Source organism: Pleurodeles waltl, chromosome 9 (assembly GCF_031143425.1).
Source record: "Pleurodeles waltl isolate 20211129_DDA chromosome 9, aPleWal1.hap1.20221129, whole genome shotgun sequence".
Lineage (NCBI taxonomy): Eukaryota > Metazoa > Chordata > Amphibia > Caudata > Salamandridae > Pleurodeles > Pleurodeles waltl.
This window is the reverse complement of record NC_090448.1, coordinates 1058810858-1058831009: the sequence shown is the minus strand read 5'-3', so window position 1 is coordinate 1058831009 and position 20152 is coordinate 1058810858. Positions and strand designations below refer to the sequence as shown.

Genomic DNA, 20152 nt, shown 5'->3' with positions numbered 1-20152 from the left:
AGGTTTTGTTTCGTCCAAAACCATTTGTGATGCCACATTGGGACCTTAATTTGGTCCTCATTTTCCTCATGTGCACATCATTTGAACTGGTGAACAGCTGTTTCTTGGCTCTGAAGATGGTGTTTCTGCTCACAGTAACTTCGGTTTCAGGCATGATCATACTTCAAACCCTCTTGTGATGCCGTCACACTACACTATTTTTTCCAGGATAAGGTGTTGGTGAGGACCAGAGCAGCCTTTTTGCCTAGTCATAAGTTCTTTCCACATTGGACAATCCTCCACTCTTCCAGCGTTCTTTCCCCCCGACTCACCCCTTGAAAGAAACTTGGAAAAGGTGGGCGATCAGTCCTTTGTGAAATTTACTGGGATAAAGAAAGGCAAAGCAGTGTAGAAAAGGACTGGTAAAGAAGCAGCCTCTGCAGGATTTGGTGATCCATTGCAACAGAGCTAAGGTTGCTACCACCACAGTAGCAGGTAGAGTGCCTGTCCTTTGCATACGGTCAGGTCTTCAGTAAACATGTTAACAAGGTACTACTGCCTTGACAGCCAGGTGTGACGGGAAGAGCTTTTCGCCCGTTAAGGCTTGCAGGACTTTTTGGTCTAAAAAATTCCACAGACCCACAGCCCTGGGAGGTACTGCTTTGGTGTGTATTCTAAAGGTGAGGAATATGCATTTAGACGTATCCATCATAAGAACAATATACTTGCCTTCTGCAACACTTTGGTGGATACTGTGTCTAACATTACATTTCTCACTGCCCTCTGTGTTTCCCTTTCTTTTTGCATCTAAGAGTCTCCCAAATTAGATATGTACACACTGATACCTCAAATTATTGTTGGGCTTCACACCTGATGATGTGGACAGAGTCAAAGTAACAAACTGACATCTATGCACAAAGGTGGCTCTTACATGCAACTCCAACTTCCCTTCTGGAGCAGAACAAAGCCAGTGCAGTGCTGCATGGCACCGCCTACCGGTGCACCAGAGAAATGCTGTTAGGTCTGCATCTACCAAATCCAGTCTTACACCTGGGTGAGAAACCTGCAGTTAGTTAGACTAGCCACAGAAGGAGTGTTCTCACAGGTAAGTATCTTGTTCAGTGGTACTCCCTATTGACTGTCCCAGCCAAAACGTTTGAAATGGTATCATCGACTATGCCATCAATTTCCACCAAATGGCTGTGATCATTATCTCTTCTGATGGCCCTTTCACTGTCCACTCATCATGTCTTTCCTGGACTATGACCCATCCTTTATGCATCACATGACTCAGAGTAATGCCTTCTGTTCCATGAACCTACGTGATATCCTGAACTAACCATGGTTCAATTTTAAGCTTTGTTTCTGCACCCTTCACAGCATATGATGGATGTTTTTAGAAACAAGTTTAAACCCCACTTTCACAGCAAGCCCCTCTAGCATGTCCATCGCCACCATATTTGCCAGGCGCACATACTGCAGATAAGGACAGAAGTAAATAGAATCAAGAGAAAGATGAGGAAGAAGAAGAGCAGGAGAGTGAAAAGTATGAAGGATGAATGGTTGCTTAAGAAGAGGAAAGAGGATACAATGTGGGAAAGTATGATGGCCAGGCCATTGAGCAATGGTGCAACTACCTAGTAAGAAATGCTATACTTTGTTGGAGAGGACATATAAACAATGTACCCTTCCAGTGACCTCTGACGAAGATCAAAGTTTCCATTTTGACTTTAAGGAATAACCCAGATGGCTTGTCGTGGCGATACATATTCTTGATCATGCATCAAAATAGAGCCAAAAGCTAAGGAAGGACCCATATCGGTTGTGCTATTGTGCTGAAGGTAGGCCCTCACCTGCAAAAGATGTAATATCCTACTGGTGTCATTCCACTGTGTCCTGTGAGCGACTTGAAACTTAACTCCATCATTACAGCAGTTCACTACGTTAGTCTTGCACCTTATAATGTAAACTCACTCCCTCCATAACAAAGCATATGAAAGATTGATGCCTTAGGCAAGATTTTGAGCTTCGACGGTAGCTATCTCTATAAAATCCATTTTTGTGCTTGCAGTTTTGCAGCGATAAAAAAGGTAGATATGGAGCTACATATCTCTTAACTTAGACGTAATCACTGAAGACCAAAGAGTGGAAGCCAAGGATTCTTTTTGGCAGTTATGGATATTTCAAGTAGTATTCTCTCAGCTAGCAGGTGTGCCCAGCCTCTGACGCTACAGTGGTTGAAAAGCTATTCCTTTTGTTTCAAACTAAGTTGGCAAAATCTAAGGTTTTACTGGGGAATTGAAAAAAGTAACTACAGACCAACCAGTTGTTCACATTGTCAGATCTGGCCATTCCCTCAAATTCATTAATTCATGAACAGCCTCCCATCCCGCTGGCATCACAGAAACAATTGCACCTCACACATATTTAAAAGATTGTGGTCTTGCTTCTTTGGCTAAGATTAATTCAAGCATTCCTTACTTCACTTTTCTTTTTGTTGCAGCACACACGCAAGGTCTATGTGTAAGCCCGGATATAGGTCCCATTATCTTTGTGAAAGTGTGTGACCTGCACAACCAACTAATAAAATAGATGAATCCAATATTTCACCACTATATACACATAATTGTGTGCTACAGTGGGACATGCCCTGCCAGAAGCACTTAACAATTACTGACTACCAGACCACACACGTGGTGAGGACCTAATGTGCACAGCATAAAAAAATGTGGCATTCACAAATTTAACACATTATACCAACTTGAATTTGTTTAATAACAAAACAAATTGGTTTCATTTCAACATGAGTGCTTGCTTGCTTCATGGTAGATTCAACACCACGTTTACTTCAAAATAAAACATTCACGCTTCCTTTAGCAGAACAACAACACTGCTGGTTCCAATGCAGTTCAGGACAAAGTATCCTTTCTTCAGGGGTATTTTTGTACCTTGAATAATAATGTAACAAAAAAGACAAGGAGAGACGAACAGACAACGAAACAGAACATTAGTCATGATATCACCTGAGCAACTTCAAAACTTAATTCATTCAATATCCAATACATCCGGTATTTAAGCATGCCTCACTTGGAGTTGCTAAGCATGTGGGGTGACTGTACATATAGAATGTCCAGCACAGTGTTGCATGGTATAGGAGTTTGTTAAGCAGACAAGGTGACTGCTGTCTGAATGGAGAGGTCAACACAGGTATTGGTTAACATCTTCTGATCCCGAGTAGTAGACTACTAGAATGTCTCAATGACATGAACCCCTTTGCAGCCAAGGACGTAACGGTTACGTCCTTGGCTGCGGCGCTGATGCACCAAAGACGTAACCATTATGTCTTTGGACTGGCTTCCCCCATGAGCCTCACCCCCCCAGGGCAGGGATGGAAGGGGAATCGCTTCTCCTTCCACCCCCTCGAACCCCCCGTGGCATTCATCAATGCTTGTCTGAGGAAAATGCTCCAAATCCGCTGGCCAAACACCTTCAGCATAAATGGCGTGTGACAGCAGACTTTATAACTCCCTGCTTATGAAGAAATCATGAAAAGACACTGGGGCTAGATAGTTCACACAACTGCAAGCCCGAATGAAGCACCACTAGCCAAATGCAGACCTGGAACCCTCAAAGGGAAATGAAACAGGAAGGCCAAGAAACACCTGACTTGAAGGAGATGGGTTACACCTGGAGTTAGAGTGAGACAAAAACCCAGGACAGAGATGGCTGGAGAGTCCTGGTTGATTGGCTTGTTCCCCAAGAGGGGTAGTGGCATAAGTAAGTTAGTTCTTACTGACGCACCACCAAGGTTGATTTTCTTATGGCTAATCTCCAGCTAGGGTGGTATGTTATGTGAAAAACGAAATTGACTCAGAGTGATCACGCGTGTGGATTAATTAAAGCATTCCTTCTATCTCTTTGTTGTTTGTTGCAGTAGATGCCATAAGTGTCACAGCTATGCCTAGATGGTGGTTCGGTGCTTCCTGTTTAATAGGACGCAAGCTGTATCTCACTGTCAGGGCCTAAGCAGGCCGAAGCCAGTCTAGGTTGCTTGTGCTCACATCTGGAGAGGGCCTTTTCTGGTGGTGTTCTTATTGGAACAGAACTAATGCTTCTTGGCATATGGTTTGTCTCTCTTTAGGGTGCCATGGTGTGCGAAAAAAGTGAGCGGAATGCAGCCCTGGCAATAAGCAGGGCTGATATTAATTCAAGCATTTCTTCCATCACTTTATTGTTAGTTGCACCACTTCTGTTCATACCTTCAATCCCTTCTCAGGCTCATACCATTTTTCATCCCACGTATGCCCATCTGTAGTCTCAATGTGGCCAATCCACCAGGAATTTGATCATCAGTGCTAGCACGTCTTGAGATCATAAGATGATGCGGTATGATTATGAACTACCTTTTCTGTTGTTAGTAAAAACCTGTTCCTTTATAGAATATAATTGCTGTGCTGAATAGTTAACTTTATTGTGTCAATTACTGTGTCTGCTGCATCAAATTCTACTTCTACCTCCTATAATAAGCTTTAAGTGCTCACCCAAGTTATAGTGAAGATTTCACAGAAGGTATTTGGGCAATTCAGTTGGAGCATTGAAGTATATAAAGCTCTGGCATACCAGTAAAAGACTGTTCTGTCCATGGGCCCTTCGCTGCTAGTAACGAAGAGACTAGTTGTCATAATGCCCATTCTGTAAAGTAATAAAAACAATTTTTTTAAAGTATATATATATATATATACACATAAACACACACATATGTTTTGTTGAACATAGCAGACATCTGCGTATTTTACTTGTGCAATACTCATGTTTAAATCACTAATATTTTACTTGTTACTGTTTCTAGCATGATCCTCCTCAGCCACGTGCTGCACATACATGTGCTGTGCTAGGAAATAAAGGATATGTCTTTGGTGGACGTGTGCTGGTTAGTACATAGTTTTTTTCACTTTTCATCTGATAAACAGCCCATCTGTTATCTTTTAAAGAATAATTTAGTTCATTTGATACATTATATTTAGGCATTTATTTTACTGTCCATGTTTATGAATGTAGGTCATTTGATAAAGTACATGTTTGCGTGCTGTATAAATCTCTGTCATGTAGCCGTAGGTATTGCACAGCAATAAAGTATTGTTTCAAGCTTGTTTCATTACATTGAAATGCCAGTGTCCCATAACTTTACAATGGATCCTGGTTGCTTCTTAACTTGCAAAGGAACCAGTTTTTGTGAAGGTGCAATATTGCCTTTAAAATAGTAGATTTCAAAGCTGCTAATTTTCATATTGGCATGGAGTATCTAAATAGCAGGATCACACTAGTCTCTTTAGTACCTGGCATTTCTGCAGGCACCATGAATAGTTATTTTCACCATCAGATTGAGCAACGGTACCTCAACAGGACTGTCTTAAGTATCTATTTGACAACTCATGTGGCAAAAAGGGTCACTGCCTGACATGAACTACAGCACAATTTATTTTGGACTTTGATGGATCCACTTATGCAGGATACATGAAAAATTCCATTAACAACCCCGATTTTTGCAGTTTGTTTGAACACTCTCTGCTGTGTCAGTTTTCTTTATGTGTGCAATTATCTTTGCCTCAACCATTTTTTCATTGTCCCTTTTGTCCACTCAAAGGCATGATAAAGAGGAGACTCATGGCATATATCTTGTTACTCAGTTTCCCTAGAAAGCCCATGCAATAACAATTTTGGCTCCTGCATTAGTTCCAGCCCTGCTACTTTGCTGGAATATCTGACCCGAATTGCATCATAAGGCAGCCCAAGAAGGCATGTAGCTATCTTTACTCCTCTAGCCAACAAATCTATCAGATACTAGGGAGTTGCTATGCTCTAAACTAGGCTGCACAAGGTGAAAGGCAACTTAAAGCTGCATTGCAGCATCTTCATTGATAGTCATCCATTTTTTTATGTTCATATTTCTGAGCACACTATATGTCTATCAAATGTAAGAATTTCCTCATTTTAGAGTATCTGTAGAACAGGAAGTCTTTTCTCACAAATACATTGCAACATCTACGGTACAATGAGGAAAAGTACAGGCTTACATTGCAAGAGTTAAAAAGGCTTCTTCTCTCTTCAAAACACCTGGAACTTTCACTACCTATAATGCCTTATACTGACAGTTACCTGACTGTACTTTTTTCCAGCTCCTGTGACTGGGACCTTAGGAACTTTTTTCAGAGCAGTTTCTCTCAAAATCCACGTTATTCTGCTTTCACTCTACATATTTTTCATCCAGAAAGAAGGTAGAGGCTCACACCATGTATGGCAGTATACTGCCTCATTCCATTAAGAAACAGTGTTGTTTTTATCTTTACCAACAGACACCATCATTAAAGGGTGTGAGCTACACTGGTCATCTGTTAGGTAATTTTATTCAAATACCTGGATCCCCACATTATCCAGAGAAATTTCATTTCAGCACTCCCTCGAGGTTCTTTTAACTACGAGGTTGAGTCCACCCAGGTGGTATTATCCTACCTGGGTGGGGATGAAGCATGACACTATAATGTGTGTGAGACCACCTATTCCGTAAGGAGGAACACCCCTAACAGGTCTTCAAGACACGGTTATCACAACCATACAGTATCTTGAACAAGAACCCGGAAACGAGTGATCTTATCACTAGTCGGATAGACTTTGACGTTTGGTTCAGTAGATCTCCCATACCTATTGTGTATATAGTTCTTGATTAAGGGAGGATGTATGTGGGCTTGTACCTCCCTTGTCCCTCTCAATGTGTAAATGTGCTCTTTTTTCGCCCCTTCTGTTTTTTCTTTCTACTTCTTTATTTGCTTCTTTTTCCATTTTCCATCCTCTGGTCCTTTTTTCAGTCTCTCCTTATTTCGCTGTCTTTCTCTTTCTTGCTTTACAACTTTGTGTGTTCTTTCTTCTACTTCCACCCTATTCTCCCTTCCATTTCCAGTTTTAAATTCCCATTTTTTTTCTTTCCTCATGTTCTCCTTTTGTCTTTATTTCTTTCTCTTTCTTTCTTGCTCTTCTGTTTCCTTTTATTTTTACTTCTCTCCCTTCATTTCTTTCACTGTTTCTTTCTTTCTTTCCTCTTTCACTGTCTCCTTTCTTTCTTGATCTTCATTTTTTCTTTGTTTTGTCTCTTTATTTTTGATACTGCTTTCCTTCTCTCCCATCTATCTTTTTTCTTTCTCTGAATGTTTGTGTCTTTCTTTTTTTCCTTTCTCAGCTGTCTTTTTCTCTCTTTTTCTCCTTTTACTCTCCTTGTTTCTCATTTACTTTGTGTTTCTCTCTGTGTCTCTCTTTCTCAAAAACTTGTCTCTCCTCTGCTTTCTCGTTCCGTCGCTTTGTCTCACTCAACAGCAAAGGGTCTTCCAAAAGGAAACCTTTTACTATATAGCTCTTGTGACTTCTAATTGTTGTTCATTGTGTAGGACTATTGTGCTGCAGTGAAAATAATTAATTCTGATGGATACAACTACCTGTGGATTCCTCACCGAAAGAATTTTCCCCACGCGGCAGCATTCAACAGAAATTTTCTTCTAGCCCTGTACGTCGACGATGACGTCACAATTGCTCGACTCCCAAGCGACGCCATATGACGTCATCCAGGCAATAAGAGGTCTTCGTCGACGTGCAGACGTCAGTTCCCTTTTTTCCGTGCCTTCGAGTAAAGTTTTTTTCTTTGAGGCTACCGGGGAGCTACTGTTTCACTTTGTGTGTAACAATTTCGCAGCCAAGGAAGTCGGGTTTAAAACCCTGTAAGGAATACAGAGGTCGAATGTCGGTCACAGACCCACACGAGAATTGTTTGTGGTGTCCGAGCTCTGACCATGAGGTCGAAGCGTGCAGTTCATGTCAGCGCATGAATCCGAAGGCTCTTAAGGAGCGGGAGGCCAAGTTGTTCCTGGCAAGGTCTAAGAAGAAGGAGAAACATAATCGCAGTGAGTCTTCTTCCAAGTCCTCGAAATCTCACAGGTGTCATCGAGACTCCCGACGCCGGCATGAATTACTGCGCCGGTCGAGTAAGGACCGTTCCCGCTCGGCTTGGCGTCGACTGACTTCGGAAATTAGTCCAGCTGTGACACATCCGCCGCCGCCGACTCCAACCTCTCCGACATCTCCTCTGTCGGTCTTCAAAGTCGAACCTCACCAGGATCCAACGGTCTCTCCGGCGCAGACAGAGATGCCCGAGCCGACGCCGGCTTCGCCTCATGCACCGGCTCGCAAGCTTATCCGGCGTTCCCGCCGCCAGGCACAGACCTGGCCACATTTCTTAATGCAATGTTCAACATCTTTGCCACCATGGCTCCGGGAGGTGTTCATTCGGGACCTTCGGGTCCATTGGCCTATGACATGGGTGTTCCGGCTTTATACAGACCGACGCCCTTCATGCCTTTTCTTCCTTCGGGAAGTGCTGGTTCGGCGCCGGTACCAATGGCGTCGCCTAGAAGACCAGTGACGCCAACGACATCTACCACCCCGGCGCCAGTGAGTTTGCTGCAGCTTCAATCTACTCTAAAGAAGCCTACGGCGCCTATGGATCCGGCGTCGGATGAATCCGATGGTCGACGCCATCCGAGGTCTTCGGTGTCGGCAGATGCCTTATCGACACTGGGGATTGAATCCAGGCTCCGCTCCAGGAGGTTGGCTCTGAGGCTGCTTGAGGAGCAGGAGTATGAGAAGCAGCTCTTGGAGGGGGGTGAGATTGTGGAGCCACTGGGAGACCTGCAAGGCTTGGACACAGCTAGTGGTTTGGACACTTCTACGGAGTGGGACTTGGCTTTCCGGGGGAGTACACTGAGGAGGCTGCCTCTTTTCCATTCGGTGGTCAGGAAGGCAGCGGATTTTCTTGGCCTTCCTCTTCCAGCTGCAGATGTTAAGACAAACATTCTCACAGAGGTTTTGCATCCTTCATCATCTGTGGCAGAGCCGCTTCTTCCGTTTAATGAGGCGCTTATTGACCCAATAATGGAGGTGTGGAAGAAGCCTGTGACTTCGACGTCAGTAAACAGGTCTGTGGCGAGGAGGTATCGGGTCGCTCCTGGAGATCTACCGTTCTTGTCCAGACACCTGACTCTGGAGAGTTTGGTAGTACAGGCTTCATGCTCCTCACGCTCTGCTCCGGGATCTTTTCCAGGGGTTCCCGCGGACAGGGAGTCCAAGAGAATGGGCCATTCTGCTAAGAAGGCATTCTCTTCATGTAGCATGGCCCTCAAGTCTACGAATGCTACCTGTATCCTGGGAAGGTACATTTATGCTCTCATGGACGAGGCCAAGACACACTCTGCATTGCCTCAGGAGGTGCTTAACCTTTTGTCGGACGCTCAGGCGGCGACGACCCAGGTTATTCAATCTGGGCTTGACACATCGGACTCTGTGGCCAGGGCTATGGGCCCGTCCATAGCGACAAGACGACATGCCTGGCTACGGTCTTCAGGATTCTCTCCCAATGTGCAGACAACCCTACTCGACCTGCTCTTTGATGGGGATAAACTATTTGGGGCAAAAGCTGACTTGGCCTTGAAGCAGTTCAAGGAGAGTAGGGCCACAGCAAGATCCTTGGGACTGCAAGCGTCCACCTCCTCTTCTTTAAGATCGTATAGGAGGTTTAGGGGGTTTGGGCGTGGCTCTACCTTTCGAGGGAGATTCCAGGCAGCAGGACAGCAACCTTCGGCAGCTCACCCTTATAGATCATTCAGGGGCAGGGGTAGAGTTCGTACTAGAGGGGCCACCCAGCAGCACTCTGCCTCTTCCTCCGGACGGGTGCAGCAAGGAAAGCAGCCTTAGTCCTCCATCACTCCCTTTACATGTATCTCCTGTAGGGAGGAGACTGTCGCAATTTCTTCACACGTGGGAGTCAATAACATCGGACTCCTGGGTCAACAATATTCTGGGGAAAGGCTATACTCTTCCCTTTCGGGAGTTTCCCCCTCCCATTCCTCCCCGGGCATCCTTCTGTTCGGAAGACCATCTTCTTTTACTACAACAGGAAGTGCTAATCCTTTTGTCGAAAGGTGCAGTAGAGTTGGTTCCAGAGCAGGAGTGGGGTCAGGGCTGTTATTCAAGGTATTTCCTGATCCCCAAAAAGGATGGTCGGTTGAGGCCAATCCTGGACCTGAAGATTTTGAATTGGTTCCTCAAGCAGGAGAAGTTCAAAATGCTAACCTTAGCACAGGTTCTTTTGGCGTTGAACGAAGGAGATTGGATGGTGTCTATCGACTTGCAGGATGCTTACTTTCATATCCCGTTCCTCAAGTCACACAGGAAGTATCTCTGGTTTGTGGTGGGGTCGCAACACTATCAGTTTGCGGTCCTTCCGTTTGGTCTTACTTCGGCTCCTCGAGTCTTCACGAAGGTGATGGCGGTGGTTGCAGCAGAGCTCAGAAGAAGGGGGATAGCAGTATTCCCTTATCTGGACGATTGGTTAATCAAAGCCAAGTCTCCGGAGCTCCTGCGGCGTCACCTACAGTCGACAACCCAGTTGTTGTTTGATCTGGGCTTTTCGGTAAACTTGCCCAAACCTCACCTGGAGCCCTCTCAAAGGGGCAGTACTGTACACCCCATGGAGTCGGACTTTTGCTCCGCCACAGCGAATTCAGGACATTCAGGCATTAATTCCAATGTTCCAGATTGGAGCGGTCGTTCCAGTCCTCAAGGTCCTTCGTCTGCTCGGTCTCTTCGCTTCATGAATTCTGCTGGTCACTTATGTACGCTGGCACATGAGGGCTCTTCAGTGGTGCGTCCGCAGGCAGTGTTTTCAACACGAAGGAGATCTTGAGGAATCGATATGGATCTCCAGACATGCTGCAGCTGATCTTCAATGGTGGGCTGCGGACGGCAACCTTTCTCAAGGAAAGCGGTTCTCGCTGCCACCTCCAGTGGCCACAGTGATAAAGGATGCCTCCACTCTAGGGTGGGGAGCTCATCTGGGGGACCTGGAGGTCAAAGGTCATTGGTCTCCAGTGGAACAAAGGTTTCTCATCAATCTGTTGGAATTGTGGGCGATATGTCTGCATCTCGAGGCCTTCCTCCCTTCCCTTTGCGGTCAGTTGGTTCAAGTCCTGACGGACAACACTACCGCAATGTGGTATATAAACAAACAGGGAGGAGTGGGGTCGTACCTTCTCTGCAGAGAAGCTCTACGGCTCTGTTCCTGGGTTCAGAACCATCGGATTTGCTTGGTAGCAAATAATTTGGCCGGAGTTCTGAACGTGCGTGCGGACAGTCTCAGTCGGCGCATCTCGACCGATCACGAGTGGCGTCTTCATCCTGACCTGGTCCTTTACATCTTCCAAATGTGGGGGTATCCACAGGTAGATCTTTTTGCCACTCGGGAGAACGCGCACTACTTGTCATTCTGCAGCCTCCAGTATCCGATGCAAGGAGCTTTGGGGGACGCGTTTCAGATGTCCTGGAAGGGTCAGTTGCTTTACGCGTTTCCCCCCATACCTTTGATTCCTCAAGTCTTGGGGAAGATCCGCCAAGACCGGGCCCAAGTCATCTTAATAGCTCCGGATTGGCCAAGAAGGGTATGGTATGGTATTCGGACCTCCTCCAACTCTCTCTGTGCCCTCCGCTCCATCTCCCTTACAGGGCAGAACTCCTCTCGCAGTCGCAGGGGCAGGTTCTACACCCCCACCTCCAGAGCCTGCACCTATGTGCCTGGAGATTGAACGGGGCAATCTGAGTACTTTTTCTCTCCCACCTGAGGAGGTGGAAGTTATATTATCGGCCAGGCGACACTCCACCAAATCCATCTATGCAAGCAGGTGGGCTAAATTTGTGAGTTGGTGTGGAGAGAATCGAATTGATCCCTTGCGTTCCCACTTATCTGACATACTGTTGTTTGCGTTATCCTTGGCACAGAGGGGTTGTGCAGTTGCCACTGTTAAGGTTTATTTATCTGCGCTGTTGGCCTTTCTGTGCCTTCCAGACCAGCCCTCCCTGTTTAAGTCCCCAATTGTTTTGAGGTTCATTAAGGGTCTCACTAACAAGTTTCCGCCCACTCCATTCATTATCCACAGTGGGATTTGAACTTAGTGTTGACCTTTCTCATGGGTTCACCGTTTGAACCAATGCATTCTTGTCCCTTGAGACTTTTGGTTTTAAAAAATGCTTTTCTGGTGGCCATAACATCTGCTTGAAGAGTGAGTGAGCTCCAGGCTCTTAGTGTGGAACCCCCATATGCTTCCTTTTACAGGGACAAAGTGGTGATAAGGACCAAGGCAGCTTTCTTACCTAAGGTTGTTACACCCTTCCATTTAGGACAGTCCATCAGTCTTTCTTCCTTCTATCCTCCACCTCATCCATCCAATGGAGGAAGAGAGGCTTCACCGACTTGACCCAAGAAGAGCGTTGAGCTTCTTTGTCGACAGGACAAGGGAGTTCAGACAGGACGATCAGCTCTTCGTCGGTTACGTGGGGAAGAGGAGAGGCAAGGCTGTCTACAAGAGAACGCTTTCCAGGTGGGTCATTCTTTGCATCAAATTGTGTTATTCTTTAGCAAAGAAGGAACCTCCTGTGGGGCTGCGAGCCCATTCCACCATGGCTAAGGCGGCTTCATCGGCCTTAGCTAGAGGTGTTCCTGTGGTTGACATCTGCAAGGCGGCAACTTGGGCATCCCTTCACTCTTTTGCCAAGCATGATTGTTTGGACTCTGAAGTTAGGAGGGATAGCCATTTTGCGCGCTCAGAGCTGCAGGATTTCCTGGTTTGACCATTCAGGCACCCACCACCGGGGACGGTACTGCTTTCGGACTCTATTCTTTAGGTGAGGAATCCACAGGTAGTTGTATCCATCAGAAGAACAAGTTACTTACCTTCGGTAACACCTTTTCTGGTGGATATATTAGCTACCTGTGGATTCCTCACCTAAAGAATTTTACCCACGCGCCAGCATTCGACGAAAATTTTCTTCTAGCTCTGCACGTCGACGATGATGTCAAAATTGCTCGACTCCCATGCGACGCTGTATGACGTCATCCAGGCAATAAGAGGTCCTCGTCGACATGCAGACGTCAGTTATCACCATTTTTTACGTGCCTTTGAGGCAAACAGGAGAACACTGACACTAAAGATGTGATAGGAACACTTCAATCAACTTATATATCAACATTTATTTCCACTAATATGAAATATAACCAATAGAAGTAGACAATCCACTGCATACAATCCTACAATATGAAATATATGCAGAAATATATACATATATACACATCTCCCTTTTTTTTAAAATATATATATATATATATATATATATATATATATATATATTAAAAAAATGAAGGTTGTCCTAAACAGCGTGTTTTCGGCGCACTTGTTTTTCCGGTGGTGCAGGTTTTAGGCAGGACATGCCATATTGTAAAGAAAGGATTCTCTTTTAATTCAAAAAAGAGAAGAACCGCACTCCATCGTTGTGCCATAAATCATTCGATTTTAATTCCATTAGTGAAATCTTAACAAAACAAACAAGCAGGCATCAGCCCCCCAACTCCAAGGATAGTGCTCACAGGATAGGAGTCTCCCTCAGGGTAGTCTGGTTCCACAGGGAGCACTGAGGGCAGCCTCAAAGAGGACCTCCTTTTAGCAAGGATGGTCAAAGACTAGCTTTGGAGAGACACCTCCGGGCTATAGAGAGGCAGGGATCAGAAATGAGCCTAGCACCCATTAATGGTGGCAGCAATTTATAACCTGGGGCTAGAGAGCAATCTGATACCTCTAAAATCCCCAAAGGGATTGTCCTCAACTATGAGGATGGTGATTACATCACCAAGTGGTTCATAGCCATTGATAGGGCCTGTGGAACTAGAAGATTGAAAAAGTCTCACTGGGGAGCTCTCCTGTGGGAACTGTTCACTGGTAAGTGTAGGGATAGACTCCTCACACTCACTGGTGCAGATGCGGAGTCCTGTGACCACATGAAAGCTACCATGATTGAGGGCTTTGAACTCGCCACCGAGGAGTAGAGAATTTGATTATGGGGGGCTCACAAACCCTCAAGCCAGTCCTGGGTTGATTTTGTAGACTACTCAGTGAAAACACTAGATGGTTGGATAACTGGAAGTGAAGTGCGTGACAAAGATGGGCTTTATAACCTGTTTATGAAAGAACACATTTTAAGTAACTGCTTCAATATAAAGTTGCATCAATATCTGGTAGACCTAGGGAATGACCTGGAGTCCTCAGCTTGGACTGAGGTAGAACTCAAAACCCATGCATCCATGCTGGAGATCCCTGAGAGGGTGTGTGTGGAGACTAGAGCACAGAGCCGAGCATAGGGTGCAAAAGAAGTGTTGGAACCTGGAATAATGGCCCAACCTTCCAAGAGAAAGGGCAAGACTCCTCTTCTCAGGAAGAAGTCATACCGTCCTCCGAGAGAACTGAGCCCATGGAACTGGACCCTTACCTGGTAGAGCTCTTGGGCCTAGGAGGACCCTTTAGGGACCAGCTGTGCCAGGGACAGAGAACCTGTCCCAGTCTTGAAGGCCTGAGGCAGCAAGCAGCTGCACAGGAAAATAAAGATGTCAGTGGCTCCCACAGGGTCTATTGGTAGAAGGAACTCCTATACACTGTGGCCAGAGACCCCAAACCTGGTGCAACCAGGAGAGTGGTATTGCCTCAGCAGTTCAGGAAATTCATCCTCACTTTAGCACATGACATCTCTCTAGCCTGGCATCTGGGCCAAACTAAGACATGGAATAGGCTGGTCAGCCATTTCTGTTGGCCCAACATATCTCAAAAGGTGAAGGAGTTTTGCAGCTCCTGTGTCACCTGTCAAGTCCGAGGTAAGGCAGGTGGCCACCCAAAGGCCCTTATAATTCCACTAACACTGGTTGTGGTTCCCTTTACCCGGGACCTGAATCAATTCCCCTTAGGTCTAATACAGCTCCTGCAGTAGTCAAAGCCCTCATTGATATCTTTACCAGGGTAGGGTTTCCTAAGAAGGTGGTATTCATGCCAGCTTACCTAAAACACATTTGTGAGTTGACCATACCATTCACAAACCAGTAGACTTGTTGAAAGGTTCAATAAGACATTAGAGGGCATGGTCATGGGGCTTCCTGAAAAACTCAAAAGGAGTTGGGCGGTCCTCTTGCCATGCTTGCTTTTCGCCCACATAGATGTGCCGAAATGGGAGTAGGCTTTTTTCTCTTTGAACTTCTGTTTGGCCACCCTGTTTGGGGACCATTGTGAAGGAGGGATGGGAGAGACAGCTCCATGAGCCTAAGAAAAATGCGGGGGACTTTGTGGTTGGCCTCCAGTCTAGGATGTCAGAGTACATGGAAAAAACATCCAAAAACCTTGAGGCCACCCAACAGCTCCAGAAGCAGTGGTATGACTAAAAGGCTGCACTGGTGGGATTTAAACCTGTGCAGAAGGTATGGGTTCTGGAGCCTGTGGCTCCCAGGGCACTTCAGGACAAGTGGAGTGGCACTTACCCTATGCTAGAGGAGGAAAGTTAGGTCACCTACTTGGTAGACCTGGGCATTAGTGGAACACCCAAAAGGGTGATCCAGGTGAACTACCTCAAGCTTTTCTGTGACAGGGCTGATGTAACCATGCTGATAGTTACTGATGAGGAACAAGAAGCAAAGAGTGAACCTTTCCCTGACCTCTTTCACAACCCTAAAGATGGGTCAGTTGATGGAGTTGTCTACTAAGACACCCCCACTGCCCAACAGCAGACTGACTGCAGGAAGGTTTTGCGGCAGTATGCAGAGCTCTTCTTAACCCCTGTACAGACATACCTGTGTACCCATGATGTGGACACAGGAGACAGCTTGCCTATCAAATCCAAGATCTATTAGCAGTCTTATCAATTAAAGGAGAGCATCAAAGTTGAAGTCAACACGATGCTGGATTTAGGGGTTATTGTACCCTCTGACAGTCCCTGGGCTAGCCTAGTGGTCTTAGTTCACATACCTCATTCCCAGGATGGAAATGAAGAAATGTAGTTCTGTGTGGACTACAGAGGTCTCAACTCTGTCACCAAGACAGATGCTCACCCTAAGTTTCTCAGTACCATTGGCTTGACTGCAGGGTACTGGCAAATTAGCATGGCACCAGGAGCAAAAGAAAAGACTGCATTCTCTACACCTGATGGGCATTATCAGTACACTGTTGTGCCCTTTGGTTTAAAGAATGCCCCTGTCACCTTCCAAAGGTTGGTGAATCAAGTCCTTGCTGGCTTGGAGTCCTTCAGTCCAGCATATCTAGATGAAATTGCTGTCTTTTGCTCCTCCTGGCAGGATCACCCAGTCCACCTGGGGAAGGTTTTGCAGGCTCTGCTCTCTGCAGGCCTCACTATCAAGGCATCCATTTGCCACATAGGGCAGGGCACTGTTGTATACTTGGGCCACCTTTTAGTTGGAGGCCTAGAGCAACCCTTGTAGCCCAAGATCCAGACAATTTTGGCCTGGGATGCTCCTAAAATCCATACTCAAGTCAGGGCATTCCTTGGCTTGACTGGGTATTACAGGAGGTTTGTGAAGGGGTATAGATCCATTGTGCGACCTCCTCCCACCTCACCCCTGGACAGTTAGCTGTCAAAAGGCCTTTGACACCCTGAAGGAGGAAATGTGCTCTGCACCTGTTCTCAAAGCTCCAGACTACTCTAAGCAGTTAATTGTGCAGACAGATCCCTCTGAATATGGGATAGGAGCAGTCCTGTCCCAAACCAGTGATGACGGCTATGACCAGCCTGTTGCTTTCATTAGCAGTAGTTTACTCCCCAGGGAACAGTGTTGGAGTGCCATTGAGAGGGAGGCCTTTTCAGTGGTTTGGTCCCTGAAGAAGTTGAGACCATACTTGTTTCGTACTCACTTAATTGTTCAAACTAATCACAGACCTCTCAGATGGCTAATGCAAATGAAAGGTGAGAACCCTAAACTTTTGAGGTGGTCCAACTCTGTGCAGGGAATTTACTTTTCAGTGGAACATAGACCTGGGACTGCCCATGCCAATGCAGATGGCCTTTCCAGGTTTTTCCACTTAGACAATGAAGACTCTCTTGGGAAAGGGTAGACACAACCATTTTCATTTCGGAGGGGGTTGTGTAGGAAAGTGCTCCTTTTGGAATGGTTACCCCGCCCCCACTTTTTGCCTAGTATTGATGCTAACTTGACTGTGTGTGTGCTGGGATCCTGCTAACCAGGCTGCAGCACCAGTGTTTTTTCCCTAAACTGTACCATTGTTTCCACAATTGGCACACAACTAAGTCCCTTGTAAAAGGTACCAGTGGTACCAATGGCTCTGTGACCAAGGAGGGCCCCTAAAGGCTGCAGCATGTATTGTGCCACCCTGAGGGACCCCTCACCAAACACATGCACACTGCCATTGCAGATGTGTGTGCTGGTGGGGAGAAAAAGATAGTCTCAGGTTGCCATGCTCACAAACTACTACCTGTGGCATATGTAAGTCACCCCTCTAGCAGGCCTTACAACCCTAAGGCAGGGTGCACTATACCACAGATGAGGGCATAGCTGCATGAGTAATGCCCGTACTGTGGATAAGTCCATTCTTAAACATTGTAAGTGCAGTGTGGCCATATTGAGTACTCGGGCTGGGAGTTTATCATTTCGAACTCCACAGCTCCATGATGTCTTCACTGAAGACTGGGAAGGTCGTTATCAAACGTTTTAGCGCAATAAACCCTCACTGATGCCAGAATTTGATTTATTGTAAAATGCATACAGAGGGCATCTTAGCGATCCCCCCTGTATTTTACCAAACCCTTTAGTGCAGGGCTGACCAGTCTGTGCCAGCCTGCCACTAACAGACAAGTTTCTGACCCCATGCCTTTGTGCTCTCTAGGGCCAGAAACAAGGCCTGCCCTCAGTGGAGGTGCTTTATACCTCCCCCCTTCAGGAACTGTAACACATGGTGGTGAGCCTCAAAGGCTCAGGCCTCTGGTTACAGTGCCCCAGGGAACTACAGCTAGTGGAGATGCCAGCCCGTATGGACCAACCCCCACTTTTGGTGGCATGTCTTGCGGGAAAATTAGGTAAAAGAAGGAGGAGGGGCTACTCCAGCTAGGACCACCCTTACAGTGTCCAGAGCTGAAGTGACCCCCTCCTTGCAAAATCATCCATCTTGGTTTGGAGGAAACGGACCAATAGGTATAGGAATGTGCCTCCCTCTCCAAAGGGAGCAGGCACAGTAAAGGTGTAGCCACCATCAGGGATATTAGCCTTCTGACCCCTGTAACGCCCCTAAATCTAGAATTTAGGGACACCCCTGAACCTTACTCACCAGATTCCTGGCAGCCTCAAGAAAGAAGTAGAACTGATAAGCCGACCCCAGCAGAGAAGATTCCAGAGCACAACTGACTTGGCTCCAGCCCTACCGGCCTGTTTGCAACTCCAAAGACTCCTGCTCCAAAAAGGTGACACATCCTGTAGGATCAGCGGCCTCTACAATCGCCCAGAGGACTGCCTGCCCAGCAGAGGATCAAGAACTGTCTGGAGGAAACTTCCAAAAAGGACTCCAGAATCACCCTGGATCTGCAAGCCTGTCCCACTCTGCACCCGACGCCCACGGCCCGAGTCAACCGGTCCAGAGAAGATCCCCAGGTGAATCTGACTTTGAGTTCACCCGGAATTGACCCCTTCTGGCCAACTCAATGACGCCTGCAGCCTGAATCCAGAGGGCTCCCCCTGACTGCGACTTGATCCAAAGCAGATTCCCGATGCCCAAGGAGACCCTGCATCTGCAGTCGCCTGGCCTTGGGGAATGCGACCAACGGTCTAGCAATGTCCAGCGGGCGCCTCTCCTGCCTGTTCAGCCTTTCCCCCCAGGACTTTATTGACTCCTATGAAAAATTGCACCTATTTCAATTTTTAAAATTGAAAAGTGTTACTTACTTGTAAACTGCTGTATCTGCAAAAACCTGACATAGTATATACATATGCTTGATACCTACTTACAACTGTACTTACCCGCAACAAATATCTTCTGGTTCTAATAATAAAGTAACAAAATATATTTTTGCTATATAAAAGCTATTGACCTGGAGTTAGTCATTGAATGTGTGCCTCATTTCTTGACTGTGTGTGTACAACAAATGCTTTGTACTACCCTGTGATAAGCCTAACTGCTCAACCACACTACCACAAAAGAGTGCATTATTATTATTTACTTTTGCCCCTGTTAAGTCTCTCGGGAACCTCTGGACTCTGTGCACACCATACCTCATTTTGGTATAGTATATATAGTATATACAGAGCCAACTTCCTACAGTGCCCATTACATAGTTTTTATGTTGCATTCCAGACAGTGAGTCACTCATTAATCAGATTTATTTCAACCAATAAATGGTGATAAAAGCATATCGAAAGACAATAATCAGAAGACATAATACAATAACGGTAAAGTTAAAATCACCATTCTCAAATAAAACACATCATTTATGCCACAGAAATATAAAGTGCTAAAGTTGAATAAAACTGATTTTAAAACAGCAGGGAGTTAAGTGGTTTAACAGCTGACTTAAAAATTAGACCCATTCTAAAACATACTTCCTGAGAGCGCAATGACTATAGGTATAAAAGCACAGTTATTAAATTTTTAATCTTTGCTTTCTTAACCACTGGGAGCAGCAAGCCCTTAGACAGATCTCTGTAATACCTACAGAAAAACAGTGCAGTAGGGCTTGTTTAGATGATTCATCGCAGGGGCAGCAGCAGATGGTAGAAACAACATGATGACTGGGTGGAGGGGGGTAAACACAGTTTCCATCTAATAGAACCCCAGTGAAATCTGATAAGAAGTGATCTCTCCCATGGGTTGTTAACCAACCCTAAGTATGATTCGATCCCAGGGCACTGTTTGGATCACCATATAGTTTCTAAAGGAGTCCGAAATGGTTAACACCAACTTCCTGCCCCTGGGCTGTTTCAACAGGAAATTTTCCTTCACCCACCTCTTGTCATCCTTCTTAATAGATGATGGGTCATTGAAGAGACTAGGTCTTCCAAGACCACTGTCAGTCGATGACGGGAAAGCCCCGCCTCCTCAGGGCCTAGTGTCGTCTGGTGTCTACTGGGGTGGCTGTCCCCCCACACAGCAGCATTTGTCCACTGTGTACCCCTCCCTCTTCAAATCAGCTAAAAAAACGATAACAATCTTATAAAACGGACACTATAAGTACAGTGATACCTAATGGGCTTTGC

The 20152-nt window shown here is 45.9% G+C and overlaps 1 protein-coding gene across 2 annotated transcripts in view; it reads left to right on the top strand.

Annotated features, from left to right (window-relative positions):
- The window catches only part of KLHDC1 (kelch domain containing 1), a 1015549-nt gene that overhangs the window by 537954 nt on the left and 457443 nt on the right, over positions 1–20152 (top strand). Inside the window, exon 7 of one of the 2 annotated variants that reach the window (XM_069208698.1) lies at positions 4829–4909. The exons of the other annotated variant lie outside the window; for it this stretch is intronic. Coding sequence (XP_069064799.1) covers positions 4829–4909 — 81 coding nt within the window. The remainder of the gene's footprint in view (positions 1–4828; positions 4910–20152) is intronic. 2 annotated transcript variants of the gene reach the window in all.